The sequence below is a fragment of the Seriola dumerili genome, unplaced genomic scaffold (genome assembly GCF_002260705.1).
Source record: "Seriola dumerili isolate Sdu_G_001 unplaced genomic scaffold, Sdu_1.0 BDQW01000122.1, whole genome shotgun sequence".
Lineage (NCBI taxonomy): Eukaryota > Metazoa > Chordata > Actinopteri > Carangiformes > Carangidae > Seriola > Seriola dumerili.
The window spans coordinates 1,397,393-1,423,222 of record NW_019174377.1 but is presented as its reverse complement, the minus strand read 5'-3'; the positions used below and the strand labels follow the sequence as shown (position 1 = coordinate 1,423,222).

At 40.2% G+C, this 25,830-nt stretch overlaps 1 protein-coding gene across 1 annotated transcript in view; it reads right to left on the bottom strand.

Annotated features, from left to right (window-relative positions):
* Positions 1 to 14,987: 14,987 nt before the first annotated feature.
* The window catches only part of grm5 (glutamate metabotropic receptor 5), a 54,460-nt gene continuing 43,617 nt past the window's right edge, over positions 14,988 to 25,830 (bottom strand). Inside the window, exons 10-18 of the mRNA XM_022748420.1 lie at positions 25,441 to 25,567; positions 22,258 to 22,375; positions 21,861 to 22,047; positions 21,146 to 21,304; positions 20,502 to 20,627; positions 19,648 to 19,830; positions 18,413 to 18,579; positions 15,665 to 16,068; positions 14,988 to 15,571 (exon numbers count right to left, since the gene is read on the bottom strand). Coding sequence (XP_022604141.1) covers positions 14,988 to 15,571; positions 15,665 to 16,068; positions 18,413 to 18,579; positions 19,648 to 19,830; positions 20,502 to 20,627; positions 21,146 to 21,304; positions 21,861 to 22,047; positions 22,258 to 22,375; positions 25,441 to 25,567 — 2,055 coding nt within the window. The remainder of the gene's footprint in view (positions 15,572 to 15,664; positions 16,069 to 18,412; positions 18,580 to 19,647; positions 19,831 to 20,501; positions 20,628 to 21,145; positions 21,305 to 21,860; positions 22,048 to 22,257; positions 22,376 to 25,440; positions 25,568 to 25,830) is intronic.

Here is a 25,830-nt window from a genome sequence, read left to right as displayed (position 1 = left end):
GTTCAACACACATGCGCACTACTAGCTAGCAGTTTCTCCAACTAGCTAACATTTTCGGCATTTTACTTTAGATATTATTACTTATACAAGACTATTTTCACACCACCGTTTCATACATTTTTCTTTTTTAATAACATGTCTACTCGCTCGCAGCATTCGCTAATGATTTATGTCCACCGAGATAAACCGAGCGAACACGGACGCACAAGACAGTGACGCTCTTGTTTGCGACTGCTTCGCTTTTTGGTTTCGTTTACCTTGTCATATGACTGGCCAGCCGAGCATGCGCAGTAGACATAATGACTTTGAGGGGGATGCTTTGTAAAATCCGGAATCAGGTTGCTTGTGTAAACTGATTGCAGGTAATAGTCTGATAAAAAGGTGTATTGTAACACATTATAGTTACTTAACTATTTTGTTTTAATATTTTTTTTTATAGTTAGACTACTTATTAATTTATTGTTGAAACAGATATACATTCCTTAATACTAAATCTATGTTGATTGAACTGGAAACTCACCATTTATTTGAGTGTGTACATCCTTTTTGTGTAAATTTAAGCAAAAATCCATGGAATGTCCACTATTTACGGTTAACAATCCAACAATGTAGTACGTCACATTTTATAGATGCAAAAGTTACAGTTGTGTGACACTACATCTGTCAGTGATTAGCCAAAATGATGATGATTAATAAGCATCTGAAATATCAATTCACTGCTGACTATAGAGTTACTCTATAGTTATAATGGTTGTTTTCAGCTTGGTTAAAAGAAAAAGAATCTGCTAATTGCTCTGCACATAGAAAGCTGACAGATGACACAGAGGTGATCTGAGGGATCTGAGGTCCAATACATGACCTTTTCCATTAGTTTGTGTAAATACAACAATAAGGTTGTTTTTTTCCCCCCTTTGAGTCTGCTGTTAAGTTCCTGTTTGTCACATTGTAATCTTGTTGATAACGTGGTTTTCTATTAATCCCAGTGGGGGAATTTTATTTTCACTTCTCTTCTAAGGGAGTTCAGGGCCTCAACTTGCCTGTTTGAATGTGTGTGTGTGTGTTTGCGTGCGTGTGTGTGTGTGTGCAGGTGTCATTGTATCCTGATAGGTCTGTTGTTAAAGGGGTTAAAGAGCTTATTTTAGCCAGTGGGCACTTAAGAGAAGTGCTGGAGGCTTTGATCACCATAGTAACCATGACATAGACTGACTCATCTCCTTGACAGACCATAATAAGCACTCATCTGAAGAAGGGACTGAAGATGTATTAGTCATGCAGTCTCATTAGTGCCATTACACTGTGTTTGTGTGGCAGTGAGTGTATGTGTGCATTAGTGTGGGCACATGTGTATGTTATTGCGTTTATCTGAGAGTGTGCGAGTCCATGAGCGTGTGTGTGTGTGTGTATGTGCCCATGCAATGACTCAAACTGGAGGAGCAGGGAGCAGAGAGACAGAGACGGAGGGATGATGTTATGAATGTTAACAGCCTGAACCCACTGAGCTCCCTCTAAGAGTGACTCATTGAAACTAATGTTTCAATCTTGATATTGTTCTCGCTTCCACTGGCAGGAAATTAAAACTGAAGTGACTTTCAGTTCTGTTATATCGGCACCCACAGATTTGTTCCCTGCTTACTGGGTTTACTCTCTCTACGTATCACAAATTCCTCTTCTTTTGTCATGCCTTTCCTTCAGTCCTTCCAGTCTTACATTCCCTTGCTGTTGCTCTCTATATTTACAACTTGCTGTGTTGTTTAATTTCTTTTGCATGTTTCCCCAACACACATACACACAAGTTTGAAATCTGCTTCATATACACACAAACACACTTTAATCAATTTTCATTTGGGCTATAAAACGTTATATATAAAAATGTCCATCACAGTTTGTAATGTGATGTTTTTTTTAATGTTTTGTTTTGTCCAACAAAAAAATGCAAAAATATTAAATTTGCAGTGTTAAGATACAGAGAAAAGCAACAAATAGTCACAGTTTAGAAGCCAGAGCCAAATAACATTTACGTTTTCCTTGAAAAATTACTTACTCGACAACTGTGGCAATCTCGTTGGCCACCACAGATCTAATAAGTACGTATATCGTCAAGTTCATCAACACAATAAGGTAATACACCTTCCCAGTCAAAATGCTCTGGATACAGCACTGTTCGACAGGTATACAATACAGTATGTGCGTGAGCAACGCATACTTTCATCTGTGTTTTCCTTCTTTGTATTCGCTGCACAGTTCCTCACTCCCTAACACATAAAAGGAACTCCCTTCCTTGAAGCCGCAGCAGCGGTTTGCACCTGATCACCCCTGTATTTTGAAGAATTGTGATACATTTATGTAAATTTAAACTCTAGATGAATGACTGAAATTCATATAAGCGTAATAACAAAAGTTAATTTATGAATCTGTTTGCTCCAGTCCTCAGTTCAGACCGGTTGAAACATCTTCATGTTTGAAGCAGTTAAATACCTGCTGAACATCTGTGACTAAATTGCTGTTCATTTCTATATTAACACACTGTTTGAAAGCCATTAGGCTCCTCATGTTGCTCGTGTCACCTTGAAATCATTTTAGCTGTTCAAGGGCAAATATGGCTGAAATAACCAAATTAATATTAGCGTTGATTAAAATATTTATTAGCGTGTAAATCATGTTTTAGTTCCACTTGATAGAGTGATTTTAACAGTTGAGAGGGTTTACTGTTCATGTTGTGTCTAACAACATCTCTCAGCTGTACTAACGTCGCTGCCTTTCTTTGCTTTTTCTGTACTTTGTTACCAACATGGATCAGCCAGAAAAAGGATGCAAGAGCAGCATTTCATTAAGTTGGCAGTGTGGGTGGAGCCACTCCATCACAGAGTGGGGTTGGCCACTCGAGCCTTGTGGTGTTAATATTACATCCTTCACATTTAAATTAAGTTCTCTGGAATGGCTTCATGGTCAGTTACCTCAGCCATACGCATACACCTACACAAAAAAGAACAGAGCGCTGTGGAATGAAATGTTTTCACCTTACATCTACATATGCTCATGCCCACACATGCATACTATGTATATACACAGCAAATATACATGTCTATGCACATGCATGCACAGCCTGACATTGACTGTTAACCACATGCTGCCATGACACCCCTTGCCCACACAGACTTTATATATAAGGCCCATCTGACTACATTGAACCAAAGGCATGCAATTTACGTAGGAGCAAATAACTCTCAACACTGATTACAGTAAATGTATGTTGTGGGACGGTGTATGAGGATTACTTGGTGTTCCCTGGTTTTATTCATTTCTTTTTTTTATGCACGTAAAAGTAATTTCATCAGTTCAAGCACATTTATTTATTTGCAAATGTTGCAAGTCAAAAGAATGGAATCATGTTTCTGTGAAAGTGCGAGCATTGCAACACCCACAACACCCACAGGTGCAAGGAGCCTGGTTATGCCTATCAATCTAAAGGACACATTGCAAGTTCAGCATCAAATTTAATTCTTTTACTCGACAAGAATTGTTTTGCTTCTATTTCTATCACTTCTATATTTCTATTGAAGTTTGCATGCTAACCAGCTAACCCCAGCTCAGTTGGCCTGTCTCGACACTTTCCGATACCGAGTCACTGTAGCGTCCAGTCTGTCCTGAAGAAGTAGCGCTTCTCAAGAGAGCTAATTCTAACCACTTGTATTGTAAATGCAACAATGGCTGAAGACTAGTTAGTTAACAGCTGTTAACGCTAACGGTAACTATGTGGCAACAGCAAAACTTAAAAATAGCTCCTTAAACACATCAGAGATCAAACCTGTTAGCTGAAACATTTATAGATATTATTATAGTTATGGAGATTGTACGAGTTTGACAATGTTTAACATTTTGGAAAATGCACTTATTCATTTTCTTGTTCAGAGTTTGGTGAGAAGATTGATACCATTCTTAAAGCTGTTAATCTGACTCTGCCACCAGCAGCAGCCAGCATAAACACTGGAATCAAAGGGAAACACCTAACCTGGTTTTGCCTGAAGGTAACAAAATCTGCCTTCCAACACCTCTAAAGCTCAATCTTCTCATCTAATTTTTGGCAAGAAAACAGAGTTTTTTCAGGCAATGACATGAGCTACCTATGATATTCATGGTATAGTCCCACAACATTCAACCCTTAAAACTGTTTATTCAAACCTGAGATGCAGAGGTGACTGTGGTTGTCTTTGAGCATTAAATCAATCCATATTACTCAGAGACAACAACACGTGAACATCCCACAGGAGACTGCTGAAGTAGATATTGATGCAGTTGTGATACTTGTTGAATCCATCCGTGACTGATGAATGTGTTCGCCCACATATTGCATGTGCGTTTTCCTGCCCAAACTGCCTCCACTTTTATGACAAACGTATCTATTTGTATATTTTTTTCCTCCTTTTTTTGTATTACTGCTGTTTGCTTATTGCCTTTTCATCCTTTCCATTTATTTGAAAAATGAGCCAAATGCAACAATTTGGAGATTTCTGCGCTGAGAGGTGAGGAGAGAAACAATGGTGGAGCAGAGTGACAGAGGGAAATAAAAGAGGAGAATGAAAGATAGCAGGGTAATTTCATTTTCTTGACCTGTATGCCTTCAGTTAAATGAATGAAATGTTTTTAGGGGCCGATTCATCGGCTGATGTCACTCTGTCATACTGGCTGCCATGTCACTGCAACACTGAAGGAGATGGAGGGAGAAGCAAATATAACCGGAGCTGTCAAGGTGGTGTCTAGCAGCTTCCACTGACTCGGTACAACAATGTGTGCTGTAGGCAAGAGACTCACAGACTGTTGAGTTCATTTTGGGCTCTAAAACTGGGAATTTGTCCAACTACTGGATGTAATAAAACCAACCAGGCTGGAGACTCCAGACCTGAACCCTAATGAGGGTCGATGTTATTTTTCTGCAAATTATTTTCAAACTTTTGTACAATGATTGCTGATAATCACAATCATGATTTTTTAAAATATGTAATTAAAATGATGCTGTGGAAAAACACTGTTTTGGTCCCATAAATGCAGAGCTATGTACAATTTATGAAGCAGCAGCTGGTATTCACTAGCAGGGATGCACTGATTCAACTTCTTTTCCCATGATACCTACAGTATATCTGCTGATTCAGAAAAACAATCTGGTAACAGTGCTCTATTTTTCCTAGATTGAAAAAACTGCAACATCTCACTGAAAGGAACTCTTTGGAGACTTTGTTATGTAAGACAACATTAGGCCAGGGATTGCTGCAGCACTAAAAACTGAGTCACGAAAATGTAGCAGTATTAGAAAAAATACATTTCACAATGACATTGAGAAGAAAGGCCTGTATTTGGTGGGACAGGGAGGCTGGTCAGAATCAAGGATGAATGCAGCCAAATACAGAGAAGTTCTTGAAGAGAACCTGCTCCAGGGTCCATAAGACCTGACTGAGACTGGGGCGATGGTTCATGTTTCAGCTTGACAACAGTCGTCCAAAAGCCCAGACTTAAACCCCATAGAACATCTGTGGAGACACCTGAATATGGCAGTTTACAGATGCTTCACATCCAGTCTGACAAAGCTTGTGAGGATAAACTGCCCAAATTCATTTGTGCAAGGCTTGTAGAGGTAGAGGCTCACTCAAGAAGACTCGCTGCTGTACTTTGGCTTCTGCAAATGAAGAAAAGAAATCCTAGGTATGTTCACCATCGGCTATGTTGAGTGTCCAGTGTTGATGTCACATGACCACTTTTAATCAATTTAATTTTTTAAATCAATTTAAATTTTAACACTATTTATTTTTGGTATTAACTTACCAGATGTGTTTAACCCTCTGCTGTCCATGGTCAAAGATGGGTTGACACCATGTTCTGTATACTGTAACTTAGTACACTAAAATAACTCTTTAATTTTCATTGTTATGATTGAGTATAAAAAGACAGAAAAGACGGGGTGGTCAAACATAGTTTTTTTAATAATGATTTCAATAGTGATTCAAAGGTACTTTGTAGTACACTTACACAATGATTTATCAATGGTAAAACAAAAAACAAAATCCTTTTTTTGTTTGATAATTATTTTCCCTACACCATATCCCATCTCCTGTCTGACTCCACACCACTGCTGTGTGGTGGTCACACTGACTGGAGGCTCCCAGAAACATTGAGTTACATCCCAGTAAGAAAAAACATGAAGAGAACCAGGATTCATGAAGAGCTGTAAATTAGAGTTAATGAATGCCCTGTGACTTTTTTTCTTCCATTTCTAGTAGGCTACGCCAGGTCTTTCTTGGTGCTCAGAGGGTGGGCGTTCGACTGCAGTGAGTCACACTATGGAGACTTTTTAGAAAATCAACCTGTTAATGCCAAAGTGCTTTGATAGCACGGTGTTTCTGCAGAGAGGAGAAGGGCTCAACAAAAGATTTAACTCATGTGTCCCCTTACCCAACACACTTACAAAATCAGAGATACTTTTATGGTGTGTGGTCGTGTGGCAGCCTAGAGCTGCCTTATGCCGGTTTAACTTTGAGTGCTCACTGTTTTCCCTTTAGCACAGGCTTCTGGGGGCTTGTGGTTCTTTGCAGATCCCATTAATGCATCTGCACTTCCTGCCTTACATCTTGTCTTTGTTCCTGCCACTTATGACCCAAGGGAGAAAAGGAAGGATGAGATGCAGTGACAGAGGAATCAGAGCAACGTGGTATTCCCAAAAAGGAGACACAGGGCAACAAGATATGAAATATTAAGCACGGTTGTTTTGAATCAAACTTTTTGCATTTTCTATTTGACAGCTCATGCTTTCATGCATGGTCCAACTGTATCAAGTATAAACAGATTTCTAATCTCCCAACCTTGATCAGATATAATTTGAACATATATATGGATAGGTGTGCTCACAATTGTGCTGGATTTGATGATTTTTGAGAATTTCATAAAAGGATAAATAAAAAGGATTTAATACTTTAATAACACGTTACATGTGTTGTTGTTTTTTATCACTAATAAAAATTACAGAAGAAGTTGAAAAAAACTTGTTACTCCTAATTTGTTATGCCCTCGGTTAAAAAAACTAACTCTTACATCAAGAGTACAGGGAGCATCCTGTTAACACTGAATACTGTCCTTTCAGTTTACAGTTCCCAATGGCTACAGATCAGCCCACAGAAGTGCCTTCATGGGCATCACCCTGGGCCAATTTGGAGTGAAGAGATAAAGATTCATTAATTGGGAGATGAGAAGAACTCTGTTTGGCCAAAACTGCTCTGATTCTTACTGCCAGGTCTGTTGGGAACCTCCAAAAAGCCTGTGAACAAGGTCCCAGCGCCAGCGACAAACAATTTGGATCCCAGCACAATCTGAAAGCAATTCAGTTATATCAAACCTGTTAGTGTCTAATCACGGAGGCTACTCTAAAGCTTATCTGTGGGCTAAAACAGTGACTGAACATAAAATCTGCCTGAAGTAGACATCTATAACCCCACCCCACCCCCCATCTCACCCGTCATCAGCCCCCACTAAAGAGCCACTTAGAAACATACTGTATTTTCCAAACAGCTAGAGCCATATATTCTCACATTTTACACTTCACAAAGCTGAGTGAAAATATTTAGTAGATAATCAAATACCCAAATATAAAACCATCTTCCATTATCACACCAATATATAGCATCAGATTACATTCTACAGTTCTGAATGCAAGGGGGAAAAAAAAAAACAAATTAATAAAAAGTAAGTTCATTAAAAGTAATTCATTAACAATCCAATGTTCCTGAGGCTGGATAAACACTACAACACTCCCTTTAGAAAATGATGAAATTACGCCATCTTTTTCACATTAACAAGATGTTGGCACTGTTTAACAGCTTATTAAAAAAATTTCATATAATTAGAATTTTTTACTAGAAGCTGGTGTAGATATAGCTCCAGTTTAATCAAATTTGTGTAGTGTTTATCCAACCCAGCTAAAAAATGCAATAGCACCTGAAATAAAAAAGAGAAAGCTGGCACTGAGTGGAGGAGCTTATGTTAACGCTGTAATAAAACACTAGTGGAGTCTGGGAATACACTGCAATTTAAGCCCGGCTTTGCTGTTAATTTTTAAAATAAATAATTAATATACATTTATCAAACATTTTCATTTTAGTAATAATCATTTTCTGCCTGGAGTGAATAAATACTTCTAAATGAATACAGAACAACATATAGTACATTCTACACACTCAGTATAGGGAATTCAGCTCATTCTTCTTCCCGTTAATTATCTTTGAGGTAACCCATCATCATTTTCTTTTTTTTATCAAAATGAAGCCCAAAGTAGCTGCTTCAGTGAGCTGGGCTGAATTAAACTTTGGATAAGTCTGGGTTGTAACGAGACTGGAGCACAGCACATGGCCTTAATTTATATGCAGATGAGCTGCCTTTGTCAAGAACAAGTGAAATTAGTTTTTCTGCTCAGATCATCCACCTCAGTGTTCCAGAAAAACACAAAACGTGTACATTTGCTTACAAGCTTGTAAAATGTCACGACAACTGAATCCCGTAATTGAACATGATAATCTTGATTATCTCAAGTGAGCAGTAAGAATGTAAACATCACTTCTATAGGCAACATTCATCTCCTTATTGATATCGCTAACACTCTACTGAAAACAGAATCTCACCAGAATTTAAAGCAGGGGTATTAATTATGTTTGTGTCCACAGCGGTAATCCAAACAGTTTGATCTCTATATGAGGAATATAAAAAACACACAGCATAAAACCAAAGAAATCACCCACATTGGTGTTTCTTTGATACCCATCATGCCCTGCAAGGATGCCTCTGTGTCATATGGTGTAATATCACAGTTCAGTTTGGTTTAATACTCTCACCAATAGAAACACAGGATGAGTTTGTTTAACTAAATATATTTCACAAACCATCAATACACAATACTGTAAACTCTGTAAGTCGCCTGCTCTGTATGTAAAACAATAATGCCCTACAGACACACACAGACCTGCTTAATATGTTATTCCACTTTATCATAAATCCTGAATCCAAATAAATAAGTACTTCAAATCAATATAATACAGAACCTAACTTCTTATAACACAACTCCATCTCCTCTGCACTATATAATCTATACTGACTCCCTAAAATCAGTCATTTTACCCTACTGGCTGACGAAACAACCACATATGAAAACACACATGCTCTTTACTCAGTAATAAAAAGCAACATTCAAATCAGCAGCTTCGGACAAACTTACAAAAATACTGTTGATGATTTTTAAGACATCTAACTGTCAACCCCTGGGCCCTGGGTTTCACTCAACCAGCTGCAGTTAAAGTGGATTCATCCGATCCCCCCAGGAATTTAATATTGAGGAGACTGATATGCATCTTGCCATTAGTTTATCCTGAAAATGCAAGCTGTCAGATAGTTTTACAAAATTAAGTTTCAAGTGAGTTAGTGTATCGGTTTATTTGGAAATTCTTGGTTCAGCCCTGCAGAGGATTTACCATTCTCAACACTAGTGCTGGATATTGTCCTGAAAATGCTCAATATCACTTCATATTTATACTTCTTTTCAATACAGTTTTTCATGCTTCTGTTTTATACTTTATTCTTAGGGATGGGCATTGTTCGGATTTGATCGACGCGGTTCATTTATTTCTTTTGATTACAGCGCAAAAAAAAAGAGAAAGAAAAAAAAAGATGAAACAAAAACCAGAATTAACATAAATGTGAAATGATTCATTGCTTGGCAGGTAGAGGGACAAGGTGCTGGTTGATCTGAGCCTCTCTACCTGTAATGAAGAACTTAGGTTCTTATCTACCTCACACGTAATCATCTTGTGATTTACGTATATCATTAACACTGTTAAGAAACAATTTGTTATGTCTTCACTTAAACTTAAACTTCACCCACTCTGCCCTCACAGCATATGCCACCATATGTCTATGTGGTTGTTTACACAGTAAACATAGTTCTGTGTTCTGTATCAATTCAAACAAATACTCAGGCAGGGCAGTGGGAGAGGCTGCTCTGTCTCACCAGAGACCTCTTGAGTGCCAAACTGACAATAACCTAAATTAACGGTGTTTGTCATCTATCTTTGTGGATCCCTGTTTCTGACTCGCCTCCCTCTACACAGAAGTCAGGGTCAGCTTAAGAGCGCCACTATTACAGATGGTAGAAAGCTGGTGGTGTCATTTCAGCAGGGTAGCCACTGCCAGCCCGAATGATGAATGAGGTCCTGCTTCTGCAAATCTGTCTCCCTCACCACGACATCACCCAAAAGCTGCACCCGAAACCCAAAACAACCCCATTACTTTTATCTGGCAAGATAAATGAGGGACAAGAGCGACTGATAAAAGCCTCAACTGTTCATGTTTTCATTCAAATGGTATAAAATAAATGACCTTGGGTCTGCTTTCCTCCTATCAGCAGATAAGCATGTCTGGATTAAAAGTATTTTTGAGCCCAGGGATTATCAATCCAATTCTTTAGAGTGCATTTACGAAAATAAGTGAGCCAACGGCATTTTGGGTAGACATCATCAGGAGATCATCTTCCTGGCAAACATAAGATTTTGCTCATCATCATCATGTTTTGTCTAGAATATGAAGGGAAATATCAATTTAACGGAGATCAGCCCAGATTAATATGAGTGGTAGCTTTTTGTGATCCTTGAGGTAGGGATAAAATGTGGAGCAATGGTATTAGTGCAGATGTCTCACAGTTTGTCAGCAAAATGTACTGTCTGCATTACTATTTCATTTCCGTACAGGGACGATTACTACGCATTTTTCATGGAAATGTTTGATGGTCCCTGGTTGAAGAGAATGGATTCAAATGCTATACAAATTGTATTTCCTCATAAATGCTACAATAGATTACAGATCACTTATCATCTCCCTGGGGTTCCGTGAGTTTACATTGAGCTTACAAGTCAATACCTGCATTAGTTTTTTTAAACCAAATATACAGTATGTGCAACCTCTGCCCTTTTTAATGACTATTTGTTGTTGGTCATGTGTGATTTTAAAGTAAGATGATGTCAAAGAACTGAGCCCTTAAAGAGAATAAGATAGCATTAGAAATAATCGCTGATCCTGTCTTTTTCTGCAGAGGCAGCACACAACTGTCGAGCCTCACCCAGGGGGCTGATAACATGCAGCTGAAGTGCTGAAGCAAGCTCCCAGCATGTTACAAACAATGTCAGTGACAGGCAGCAGCACATAAACTGGCTCCTCCCCAATCACATCTCAACAATAGCACTAGTTAATTTTTTGACAACAGGTCAGCGCCCAGATTAGCACAATAAAATGAGCACAGTCGAGGTAATAATGCACAGACAGCACTTTAAGACAGGGACCAATTATGTGTACAACTATGACCAACAGCTCTTGTTTCATGCGTTTTTCTTGTATGTTTTTATCCTATCATAAGCAAAAGTCTCAACAGTTATCTAAGATGCTGATTGTGCGTATCCACTTCTTCTATTTTTTTTTTTTTTTTACCCATTTGGGACCCAAGAAGAAGTTTAATCTCTTGCTTTGAATTGCAGACACATACTGCAGCTTGTTTGAGGACATAAGACCAAGTTTGCAGCACACTTCTTAAAAAAAGTAAACAACAATTAATGGCACACATAAATCATCTCCATTACTATCTCACACCGCACCTATGCCTTCAGTAGATCAGACTGAACCAGGAATAAAAAGGTGGAAAAAGTGGAACTACAGGCCCTAAGTGAGAAGATAACATTGCAAAAATAGGGAATTGCACCTTTGTAACTAGAAATTACTAAATATCTCCCTTTCATTAAATATAGATTTAGAAAAAATGCAAAGAAAAATGTTGTTTATCTACCCGCTATCATCCTTTTTGTTGCCCACCAAAGATTACAGAGCGATGAAAAAGAACAACGATCTAAAACATTGTTAATGATTTAAGAAACCCCTCAGATGTGCATCTTGTTTACATATGGATAATATTGCTTTTACACTGGAAAATGTGGAATATTTATATAGAAAATATCCAAAACAATAGAAACAATTTTACATTGACATTTTTTTTCTTTTTTTATGAAACCACAAATTTACCCACAAGCTAGTAAGCTAGACCCTCCCAACCCCTTTGGCACAATAATCATATTCATATTAATTATTATTATATTGTTGAATTACAAGACATTTGAATAGGAATGGTCACTCACACATTCAGAGTAGTAACACAGTTTCTGTAGTCGTAACACATATTGGTACTGTATGTTTTAACATAGTTCAAAAACATCTTTTTTTTCTTTTTTTCAGCTTTGTTGATATGTAAATAAATGTACTTTCATCGGAAACAAAACAGAACTGTCTTTGCATGCCCTTATTATTTACAGAATCACTTTGTCTGAGTTTGTTCTTGCTGGCTACTGTAGAGCAGAAATACTACACTCAAAAAAATCTGACCATGGACTGCATCCTTGTCAGTCAGCTGTCACAGCAGACGAACGCATATGCTGCAGAAAACATGGAGCGCTTGATGGACAATAATACACAGGCAACATTTTGAAGCACTGATTGCTGTTGCAATACCAACAGTCTAATTTATCTTTGATTAAGTTCAATATATCAAATCCATGTCTTTGCTCCAGATTCCTCATATAAAATGTATAAAAATGTTTGTGTTGTGTATCACAACCTTTTAACTTTAGATTTCTTGTGGGGTTTTTTTCTTTACTTTGCTGAGTGTTTTCCACGGTGGAGGGAGCTGACACAATGCCAAGGCCCCATTTCTCAAAAGCATCTTAGTGAATGCATTCATCGGCACATTTTACAGTATATCCCTGTACTACTCGGAGTCCTCGCAAATTCTGTTGTGTTGGCACATATAAGTACATTACTCCATTTGAAGGCATAGATTTTAACCCAAATCTTAAATAGTCAAATTAGATATTTTAGGTTTCGCAGTCTTGTGCAAGTTCTGTTCTGTTTACCCATCTACACAGACATGTATGACTGGAATATCAGGATGTACATTGGCCTGAATTTGACCTTTAAGCTAATATCAGACAGTAATTCTCTCCATATGAACCAAAGCCTGTCTTCTATAAAATGTCTTTTTTTGAGAGATTACATTCACTTCAAACATTTTCCCAATCCAGGGATTTTTCAGACATTTTTTGCTGAGAATGAGATGAAAATCGATACCGCTCTCATATCTGTCCATTCAATATGCAGCTACAATCAGCAGCCAGTTATCTCAGCATAAACACGGGAAGAAAGGGGGGAAATAGCGAGCCTCTGTCCAAAGATAACAAAATCTGCCTACCGGCACCTTTAAAGTTAACTAATTAACATGTTACCAGACCACTGACTTCATATATTCACCTGACAGATATAAGAGTGGTATCATAATATCATCTAGCTCTCGGCAGGAGTGCAATTTTCAGAAAATGCACAATTATTCCTTTAAGTCAATACGATTTGAGGTCTGGGTAATTTTTATGTCTGTCTTTTCCTCTTTCTGCTGCGCTAATATTTTGAGCGGCTCAACTGGATGTCAGTCAGTCTTTTTCTACCAGGTTGGTCTCATGACACTAAGAGTAATGTGGTGTCAGTCTTATCTAGAGTCTGAACTTTTGGGAATTTATAAAAAGCTTACCTGTGCAACAAATGACCCTGGTAGAGACAGACTCTATCAATATGTGCCCGCTAACATTAAAGATGATTCCTATTAATCCCATTCAAAGCACTGTCTTTGACAAACTGTATAGAGAAAATGTCATGACTGGGATCCAGCTAAGCCTTACATAATACTCTGTTAAATGTCACACACTAACAATAAGCTTTGAGGTCAGATTTCTTCCAATCATCCACCTGAACAAAATTTAATGACTAAGCTGTTGATGGTAAAACAAGGCCTGGTCTTGTCAATCCCTCCTCTCCCTCTTTCTCAAGTCACAGACAGAGAGGTACAAAAGGTTTGGTCCCAACTGCTTCAGGAATCATGTAGAAAATATACATTCAAACTTCTGAAGAAAACAAACTGGAAGAGTAGAAAATACTGAAATACTGGCAGGATAAAAGAAAGCAGCAAGAGAAAGAGGGACTGAGGAAAAGAAAGCTATGTAGAGGGAACAGATCGGAGAGCTGAATGAATCAAAAGATGCTTTTGTGAGAAAGTTCTTCAGAGTAACATACAGCCTGGTATGTTAACGCAATGCACTTTTGTCAGAAGCATGTTGGATTTTATCATCAAAGAAAAATCCAAAACCTCTCATATATTTACAGAGTTTTTCCCTTACATTGTATTTGTTTGTGTGCGCTCACACATGTTTGTGTGTGTGACTATGTGTGTGTGACTATGTGTGTGTGTGTAGATACTGTGTATATGTGCCGTTGAAAGCCTCTGTTTAGCCCGTACAGGCTTAGGAGTCTTACCTCATCAATGCTCTCATTTTGTCATTAACTCTCATCAACACACTCTCACACACACACACACTCTCTCACACACACACACACACACACACACACACACACACACACACACACACACACACACAAACACAAACACACACACACACACACACACACAAGCTCATAATCTCTAATTAGTTGATAGCCATGTTACCTTAAGGCCACTACCCAAACCTAAATGATACGTAGCTCCAGACCTTCGAGAATGATTTCTGGCTTTACAGACACCAAAACACTGCAAAGTTATAGTGACCATTTTTGCAGTTCTTCACATTTTCACTTGTGAGAGACAGCACTAAGAAAATACGATGTGGGCAAGCTTCTTACACTTGCATCTCACTGCGAACATGTAAACATAAACACAGCTTGGTGCATTCACCAACCAGCCCTCTATGACTCCTTCACTTCAGCTTTTTACTCCACACAGGGACAAATGGATTTCATTCTATCCATCCTCTTTTCGCATTATGACCTGTTGCTTTTGAGTGCTCCTCTTCACTTCTGCGTTTTCTTAACTTGTCATCTCTGCCTCACAGTGAGGACGAGCTCTGGCTGTAGTTTCTGAGTGTGAGTCTGCTATACCTGGGCGAAGGGGGAGAAGGTGGTGGATGGGACGGGACTGGGGGGAGACACAGATCTGTCTCTGACACAGGTGAGCCACTGCTGGATGCCAGAGAGTCACGGAAGGGTGACGGAGGAGTCAAAGCAATAAGCTCCTCTTCCAACTCCGCCCTCCTCAGAGGGGAATCGGTGAGGCAGGTCATCAGGCCTCCTCGCATGGGGGAGAGAGAGGGGGAGGTCTGGGGGTGAGGAGGCGGCAGGGGGTAAGGTGAATGAGTGATAGGGTGAGCGAGGCAGCCACCCCGGCCCCCCAAGCTAGACTCAACAGGTGGGAGGGGCTGGACATCAGCGTAGGTGGTGAGGGTCGGGGGCATCGGAAGCTCACGGGGTAACAGATAGGGGTCGGTGGGGTGCGGAGAAGGAGGTGTGTGTTTGTGTGTGTGTGAGTGAGTCGGAGAGGACGACAGCATCATGCTGTTGAGCTCGGTGATGTTGGCGGTGAAGCGGTTTACCACACAGCTGATCTGATCCATCAGTGAACTCTGGGCCTGTCCTGGGTGATCGTCCACGGTGACCAAACGACCATCACTCCCAGCCACAACAGAGCCACTGCTGGCACGACCACAACTGCTGCCGCTGCCGCCGCTGCAAATGCTGCTCGGGTACTTTGGAATGCCAGTCATCTGAGGCTCCTCCCCTAAACATGCCCCTAGTCTCTGGCTGACCGTGCTGATCGGAGAAGGTGTCTGTGGCCGGTACGTGATCGAGTAGCGCTCCTCTGCTTCTGAGAGCTCGTACAGGGTCTTGTCTGTGCCAGTGTCCGGATGACTGGGCAGAGAGGACATGGACGGGAGGGAGGGCAGAGGAATATGTGGGGGCAGGTCACCCCCTCCGCAGTAACGGTCCTCAGAGGTTTTGGAGAAGGGCTTGATGACGGCAGTCTGATTGTTCTCCTTTTTCTTGATGTGGAAGGAAAGCCGCTGCCACAGGTGGTTGCCACGTGAACTGCTGCGCTCCGTCTGCGCCCAAGATACTGATTTACCGTTGGAGCTGGAGGACAGGAAGGAAATGGCAGGAAAGAGAGACAAAAAGAAGGGGTTGTTTTTAGTGCTTGGAGGCAGATTTACCATTTAATTCGCAGTTCATTATTTTTTAGTCACTTTGAAGTGGAAGGACAAATTTAATAGTTTTTTGTCTAAAACAAACATTTCTGATGAAAGATTTTAATCACATTTTTTTTCTTAACCTTTAATTTAGATACAACATACAGTGAATTTTTGATTTGCTTGGTTGTGATTATCACCATCTTTAGGTCCAAACTTAAGTTTGACAAGAGATACTTCTTCCAACTGCAGAATATTTTCTGGCTGGCAATTGAATGTGTGTATTATAAACATGCTGAACATTATTTGCTTTCTTTCAAATAAGATATACATTAGTTTTTGTTAAGACTCTACTCAGTGGATTTGTTTGCAGTCCTAATTTTTTATCACATCAGATGACGTTTCAAATATAGATGAGATATTTCTTATCAGACCTGTAATGTTACTGCAATTATGAACTTGTAGTTTGAAAAATTATACTTTCATACTTGTTTCGATAATTAATGGGAATTTATTATGCTGTTGATTATGATTGCAAGTCTATCTTGATAGGTTATTTAGGTATTAAATGAGATTTTTTTACCTAATAAAATACTAATGTTGCAAAGCAAAAAAAACATATTTTGTAGAGCAAATCTAAAGGCAGCAGTGATGCGCATTATGAGCTAAAACTGCAACAGAAACAAAACAACACATGGAAAAACCTTTACATAAAATGCGCATGTTCTACATTAGTTTTAATTTATTATCTTAGATGACTAATGTCATTTAATAGATACAAACACATTCAAATGGAGTCTTGACTTAACTACATAAAAATCAGGTGGACTTCATATGCTGATCTCATTACAATTAATTTTCTGTTCTATTTTTTCCCGCCAGTATGTTCTTCATTTTTCTTTGTCAGGTTCTCTCTTCCTCTCTATTTCTTCTCCTTTCTTACCATTTCTTCCACTTTTCTCTGCTTCACATCTGTCACAGTGCTCTGTCCCCTGCCTCCTCCCCGCTTTTCTTCCTCTCATCCTTTTGTCAGGTTAATTAGTGTGATTAATCTTTAGTGGAACTTCTGATTAAACCTCACACCACCGTGGCCAGGGGTGAAAAGAACTTAAATCACCCTAGAGACACACACATACACATACTCACACCCACACATATACACACACACAAGACATGTCCACACACTCACACACAGGTATCCATATGCTGCATATGTCGACCTGCACCTTCACATGCACACTGATGCTTGTTTGATCTCATGGGAGGAGACTCTTACAGAAGGCTTTGGAGCGAGGTGGGACCAAGCCAGACTTGCATCTGCATCGTATCCAGCTCTGAGGATGAGTTTAATGACTGGTGAAGGTAAATCAAGCACTCTTCAGTAGTTCAAACATTTGGCTCAAACATCAATCACATATTACTTTCTTTTAAATATTTCTTCTTTTTCCCCCGTGGTCTGCCGGCTTCATGTCTGTCTGCGTCTGTTCAGACTACACAATGACAGCATCTCAAAGGCAACAGCTTCCAGCCCTGCACTGAGGAGATAGACAGCCCTGCCAATTACCACCACCCACAGAGGGAGATAGGACCAAAAGAGATGGAGAGGGGAAGAGAGGAATAAAAGAAACGAAGATGGAAACACTCCTGACATTTCTCATAAGAGTGTGATTGAAATCTTGCTTGCCAAGCGGGGTGAGCTGGACCAACCTGCTGACGAACGAAAACATGTTCTTGTCTTTTTTCTCCCTTTTTATTCTGAGCAAGTGGCTGTGCGTCACTCCCTTTGTGTCCTTTGATCGGTTCCTTGTCACAGTAGATGACTTGCGGATGGCCTTAAGCTGGGCGTGAAAGCTATTATGTGTCTCCTTTTCACACTATTCTTTTAGCATTGTCCAGTCTTTCTTTTCCGTCACTTCTGCTCATCATCTCACTCTGTCCATTCTCTCCATCTGTTTTTTTCCCCCTCTCTCCGTCTTCTCCTTACCCTCCCTTCATCAGTTCATTCCCATCTCTCTCCTTTGCCATGTCTCCATTAGGCAATTGTCTGCAGTTCATGTTAGGGTCAGGAGAACAGTCAGGCAGACTCAGGGGAGCTCAGAGAATCAATCTCTCAGAGAGATGAACACACACACACACACACACACAAACATACACGCACCATGAATAGTCTCAGAGTGGGGCCATTAAAGAAATGGTGCCTTGGACTGTAACTGAGGAGTAACCTGGCATTAACCTGACCAAGAATTCTCTAGTGTACACACACACACACACACACACACACACACACGTACCTGAGTGTCTCTCCAGTAGAGCCTCTGCGTTTCCACAGGTTAACCAGACTAGATGAACGGCTGGCAGCTGAGGACGATTTTCCGTCGCCCACGTGCATGCGGACCACTGTGCTAGTGGTAAAGGCACTGCGCACGTTACGCTCTGGTTTGGCTAAAATGATGTACACCTGATACAAAATAAAACACAAAACATCTTATTTAACCATGGCCAAAGAACTTTTAAAAAAAAAAGAAAGAACTGCTTAATTGAATCATGTTTAGAGAGAGCAAAGATCTACAACACCGTGCCAGTATTTGCAGACGCTGTCCGTCTGCTTATTTTAATAATAATAATCCTTTTTCAAGGAGTGCTAAAGGCTTTCATTACATAAATGTAGAACTCTATTAAAAAGACAATTCTCAAAAGAGGCAGCTGCTAATTGTTTTTATTGATTTTGTTTGCATTTCTGCTGTTGATTGAACCAAACCTTCTCCTTGAAGCTCTGTGAATATCTATCTTTTAGTGTATGAATAGGAGAAACCACGATACGTGATTACATTTTAAATGGGTTTTTCACTTCAATGAGGGCATGTGGTGAAAATTTTATTTCAAGTTTATAATTATTTATTCAAAAACTCAACACTCACTTTGAATTACATGTTGTTTACTCGAGTTCTGTCTGTGCATTACTGCTCTCCATGGTCACAAGCAAGAAATATTGTGTTGTGCTTTATAATAGCATTTAAGTTTTCAAATATCAAAACAAATTATGCTACAAAACACAACTGAAAACAGTAAACTAATACAGCAAAAAACACCAGTGCTTCTTTCTTAGGTCTGAGTGTTACAATAAATATTCGTAAATAGGGGCTGAACTGCTCCCAGATATAGGATATCCGATATCCAAACATCCTGGAGTGTACTTTTGCACTCATAACTTAAGACCACATACCAAAAGACTGGAGTGAGCTGATTGCATGGTTAAGCGTGCGCTAACAGTGAGAGTTGATTGGTAATGTAGCATGAAATATCAGTACTGTCACTATGGTTACCTGCGGGCTAATATACCTTGCTCACTGATGATTGCAACCACAGTATGTTTGAGGTTTCCTAAAATAGGGGGCCTACACGATTAATGGACGCACGACAAGCCACCAAACAAAAGGATTTGTGGCGGCTTGAAATAGACACTCAATGTTTAGTTAGGAAATATATAGATCAAAGCAGAGCTTTTTTTTGGGGGGTTAAGCCTTACCTTGGGTACGAACATGCAGCACAGAGCCACAGTGGCACTGAGGCTGACACTGAAGCACATGGTGATAATTTTGTAGTTGGAACCAAAGTAGATGGGCACAAAGGCCAGCCAGATAATACAGGTGGTGTACATGGTAAAGGCAATGTACTTAGCCTCGTTGAAATTAGCTGGGACGTTGCGGGTCTTGGAGAGAGAGAGAGGGGGAAACAAAGTGAGAGAAAAAGACAAGTGTGAGCAAATATTTTAGTATTTTCTATACTGTTGCTTTTACAGTCCTAATTTTGATGCTAACCTCACCATTATGTGAAAGAGAATTAGCTGAAAGATGGGGTCATAACCTTACACCACCAGAGTTCTATTGCTTTGCTTTGCTGCTGTGTTCATAAACACGGTCAATTTATTCGCTTGAAGTGCAGTGCATTTGAGATTTTGTCTCTTTACGATTCTGCTCTCACACTCTACAGAAAATGGATGTCTGCAGGCTATCGATAATCAAACATTGACTTTCTAATGTGTTTGTTGCCAAAAAATTTCATTTACTGCTGTTGAAAGGTTGTAGACCAGCAATACACACACAGTGGTGTCATCATTGCTTTTGCCATTGTGTCTGTGTTACTTTTCTCACATAAATCAACCATCGTTGTAGGACATGTATTGAACATAGAACAAATTGGACATTTAGTATGAGTACACATGTTTGTTAACATAGTAACCTATGACTCCTACTACATGTCCCCTTAGAGCTCAATTTATATTTCTTATCCTGTGAAGATTTGTGACTTCACTTTTAAATCAGCATATTCAATACTGTAATTCGAAACTGTACAATAATTACAAACACCTTCAGTGAGTACCTTGAAGGCATAGAAGGTGCAGCTGAGGATGAGCAGGCCATTGTACCCCAGCGGGGCAACCACACCCAGGTTAGTGGTGTTGCAAATGAGGTTGACCTGGCGGATACTGGGGTAGTCATGGATCACCTGTAGAGACACAAGAGACAACATGACATGCCAATGATACAAGGCTTGACAAGGCTTTTGCTACAAGAATCGTTTTCCTTGTTTTTTCAAGAAGAGTGGGAATGCTGGTGACAGAGAGAGACCTTGGAGGCAGTGCAAATAAACAAACTGACATTTTGATTCATTACAGTCAAGTTCAAATGGCCAATATTTTAAATTTGGTGGCAAAGACCTGAAAGCTAACTCAGCCTTAAAACAGGATTGTTTGGCAGCCACTGAGAACAGTACTGTTTTGGATAAAGGCAACAAAAATACTGTAGCAGAGCTGCAAACAGGACAACACCTGTTGATCCACTCATTAATCTATTATTGTATGTGCCAAACGGTCTTAAAAACAATTTCTGATGTAACAGAAACTTTTATTTTTTCCTGATTCAACTCATTCTTCTTCATGTCTCTGTCTCTGTTAATTTGTCTGCTCTTAAGCCTCTCTCAATGAGCTACCCTCCCACTCACAATGAAAGACAGACACGGCTTACCTCAGGTGGCTCCATGAGGAAGAGAGCCACGATGATGCCCAGCTGCAGCAGTATGAGGAGGAAGGCAATGATGAGCTGAGCGCAGGCAGACATGAAGCGAGGTTTCTTTGTACAGATTTTCTTCTTGCTGCCTGCCAGGATACGAGCGATCCGGTTTGTCTGGGATGAGATTGCAAAAACCATGAGGATATTTTAATAGACTATATACTGAACATACTGTATCTACTATATACTCTGGCCATCTGCTTTCTGTACTTCCACACAGCTGCCACTGGCTGCCTTTTTGGAGGCATATTAGTGTGAAACTATTCAGTAGAAGAAAAAAAAAAAAAAATTGCACACAGGAGTCAAACTCCACTGCTATAAACTCAGAGTAATTTCTTATGGGAACACTATTGCAATTCTCTGCCACTGTTTAGTCCAACCTGGCTGTAATTCAGCGCTCATTCCCCAAATCCCATTGGACAGGGGTATGATAGACCTATGCCCTGGCTTTTGATTTTATGGTAGCCATATGCCCTCACTCTATCCGATAAAAAAAGGGTTTATAATCAGTATCAGGGGACAATGACCCATATATTTTCCTGTTTCACAGCAGTCCACTCCACTCTGCTTCCACCCACCCACTTGCATCCTTTAGCCCTACACCTCTCACACTTGCTGCGGCCTATATCTCATGATATAGGCCGCAGCGAATTCTTAATTCAGTCCTTACCTTGGTGACAAGCGCAGAGTAGCTCATGGCAGGTGACAGGCCTATTCCCAGTCGCTGGAGGTAGCAGTGGATGACATGGGGTTTGGCTATGAGGCTGAAGGTACACAGGTAACCCAGGCAGATCCCTGCTAGTATTATGTAGCACAGCTCCCTACTGGAAGATTTCACTACTGGGGTGTCCCGGAACCTGGAGATAGACACAGACAAACAATCATGCGCAGAAACACAGACATGGAAGTGAAGTCAGACATACAGTAAACACACTCACACACTCAGGAACACAGTGACTAAGAAAAGAGTAGAGATGTGAGAAGGGTGTGTGTGCGGTGTATCTCTAGTCTGGCACTGTCTCCAGTTCTCTTCAATTCATATATTTTCTGAGATTAGAGATTCTTACCTGATGAAGACTGCGGTGACAAAGAATGTGGCCATTAGACCGAGGCAGGCAAAGACCACAGCAGCTATGGGTTCAGGGTCTCCCCACCGCAGGTACTCAACTGGGATTGGGTCACAGCCTGGGGATATGAAACGGATTTATTTTTAGTGTGTGAACTGAACAATACAAAGTGAACTTAAGGTAAGACCTACATACTTATTTCAACATTTAACCGTATGTTTATCTGCATTCTTTGCATTCTCTCTCTTTCACTCTCCTTTTGTTTCTCTCACACCCTTTTTAAAAGCTTTGACCCACATCTGGCGCAGGTGGAACATCTGTGTACAGCACTTGTCCTGATGTCCATCAACCTGGTCAGGATTGGTTGGACCTGCACGTCTCCAGGTGGGAAAGTCTCAACAATTAAGTGACTGACCAGCACTACATGCAGCCCAAAGCCTGCATCTTGTGTAAATATATTACCTAACAAGGTAATATTGTGGGTCAGGATAGGTGTGTGTGTGAAAATATGAGTGACACAGCTGAATTTGTTTATTTAGCTGCCATCAATCCGTTTGCAATCCATTAATGAAACATGAATATTTGGCGAATTACTCAACATGGCTCCTTCATTATCCAGAGTTGCTCACCACTGTAAGTCAAGATTTCACTTTTTCTCTCGTAGACCTTTCTCTGCTATTTCGCCGTGTCTATTCTTCATTTCCCCCCGTTTGATCTGTTTCCTGTCACTCTCTTTTTCTTTGTACTACTCATCCATCACTCTGTCCCTCTCTTTATTTCCATAACATCCCCCCTATCTCTCTTCATCCTCACCCCTCCCACCTTTTCCCTAATTCTCTCCCTCCCTCCCTCCATCTCTGTCTTCCTTCTAGGCAAGGAAATAATGTGTAATAAATTAAAGAGACAGTTCTAATTATGATCCATCTTAACGCTTGCCGAAATTATGCGGCTGGTTGGTCTAGACATACCAGAGCAGCAGGTGCACAGGTAGAGTATTTCTAAAACTTTATCACTGCACATCGTCACTTTCTTGCTTTGTTTGTCTTCCTTTCTCTCTCTTTCCACCTTGCTTTCTTTTCCTCTCTCTTTCTCTCTTGTTCTTACTGTTTCTCTCACTCTCAGACACACACATGCTCACACACACCTGTTTGTACAGTACTGCAAACCCCAGAGAGAGAAGAAGAGACAGAACAGTCATTAAAAAAGACTTAAGTAATTTAATGACTTTGTCTTTAACATGGTCAATAAAGCTTATTAAATCAGTGATGTGGTTAGGTCTAGGGCCATCAACAACAACCTAATTGCTGAATGGGAGCCGTGGGGACTGTAACAAACAGACAGAAAATCAGTCAGGCAGAAGCATTCTGCAGAGGATGTGACTCCCTTGCAGGCTTATATCACTGAAGTGCCAATTCAGTTAAAGCTGGATAAAGTTTATATAAATCATAAACTAAAACATCAAATCATGCAACAGAATAATCAGACAAGGACTACAGTAACTGTTCTGTCTAGCCATTAGGGGTGAGGACCACCCATTCGGGAAAATGTGCGATGGGAGTTAAGTGAGGAACTTGCTGAGAATTTAGCTCCAATTAATCCTGCCCACATAAATCTAGATGTTGGGGCTGAAAATCCCAGATCAGTGTTTTTTCTCATGGGTGTGATCTCAGAGCAGTCTAAAAGCATCTGCAACGTCGGCAAATTAATACTTAATTAGTTAAAAAAAAACCTGCAGGAAATTGTACCAAGTTTGACCCTAAGCCAAACTGGTGCATTATGGGGAGGGGGACCGTTTGGAGGGTTCAGTCACTGTAAAGTTTTGAGGCAAACTCCTTCAAACATTCTTAGAATCACACTGTGGAACTTTACCCATCAGTGGAGAGGCTCAAATCCCAAAGCTAATCCTCCCTTCTCACTTTTTCTGCTCCTTTCACTCTCCCTGGTTGCTGCTTCTGTCAGAGCCTCTACTCATCTCCATCTCTCTCCCTCTATCTTCCAACCTCACTTTCACCATCTCTTTATGTTTCCAAGTCACTTTTCTACTGCTGTCTTTTCCTTGTTTTAGCTCTATTGCTGTCTCCTAAACTCTCCCATTGCCTTCTATGTTTTTCACTCCCACTTTACCTCTGGTCCCTGCCAGCTGAGACCTTGTTCTATCCCCTCTATTCCCTCTTCCTCTTTATGTCTTTCTCTCTTCACTTCTCGCACTCTTTCTCTCCTTTCTTTTGGCCTGAGGGAGAGAGATCAAAATGTCTGCTGGAAGAACAGGGCAAGCAGTTTGTTTACACCTCATTATTACTGTTTCCATATAGCCCCGCTGGGGGATGCGCAGCACTTATTGTTGATGAAATGAATCACATACACGTACTCACACACGTGAACATGCACAGATGAACACACACACACACATACAGTTAACAAGTTTCACATGGGTAACCCCAATCGCGCTTTCAATCCTCTATCTCCCCCAACTTTCTCTTTGTCGTTTCCTCATTGGTTTTCTCCCTGTTTTCGGTTAAGGATGCTTCTGTCTCTTGCAGAGAAGCACCCTCTGAATTTTCAGCAGGGCCCAATTCATGTTTTAATCATTGAGCTTGGTGAGGAGCTAGCAAGCATTATAATGAGCAGCTGAAAGCATAACAAGGCAATATCCAACCGCTTTGGACGCAATGGAGGGGAAATAAATTTTCATTGCAACTGAAATGTATTTGCATTGAACGCTGCTCTTGATGCAGAATAATTAAGACATCGGTGACCATGTTAGTAACAAATTAAAGGGATGAGAGAGAAGGAGGTGAAGGGAGGGAAGGGGGGGGGTGAAACAGAGGGATCATCTCTGAAGTTTCTCTCTCTAATGTAACTGGTGCAGGACTTACTTTGAATTAATAATGCTGTAATAATAATGGTACACTGTATCAGGCAAAACACAACTAATTCATTCCACAAGACTCACTCTGAATCTGCACACATACATGTACACACACTGCGTACACTTTCCACCAAATAACATTGAAACTACTGCATTGATATAACAGGATTTTTATGCAGCATGGTTAAATGCTGTAGTTCCATCGTGCTCATTTCAGCATTTCTGCTCAAGTAAGTGTAGTGGAAATGTCTCTGAGATTGCAGTAAAAAGTTAAGAATAAACATGTGCCAACACACAAACATACAGAGACTGACCTGTGAGGTCATCAGTAGGCCAGGAGCCCAGCTCACAGGCTCGGCAGGTGTACTCGTCGAACACAAACTCATTCTCTTTGCAGGGAGTGCACGTCCAGCAGCAGCTCACCTCACCTTTACGGATAACCTAAAAAGGGACAGAATGTACACCTACTGTGTTTGCCTGCACCTTTTTGTACATGCTTGAAAATGACCTATGAACCCAACTCATTCAGAATTTAACTGGCCTATGATTAGTTAAAAAGCTGTGAAAATGTAGAATCTTTTACACAGATGAAAATGTGTCATGTGTTTTCTACTTTGTTAGGGTGCTGGATTCACAACATTGCCTGTAACGCCCTTTTTAATGATCACTATTATACAGCATGTAAAAATTTGAAAAACACCACA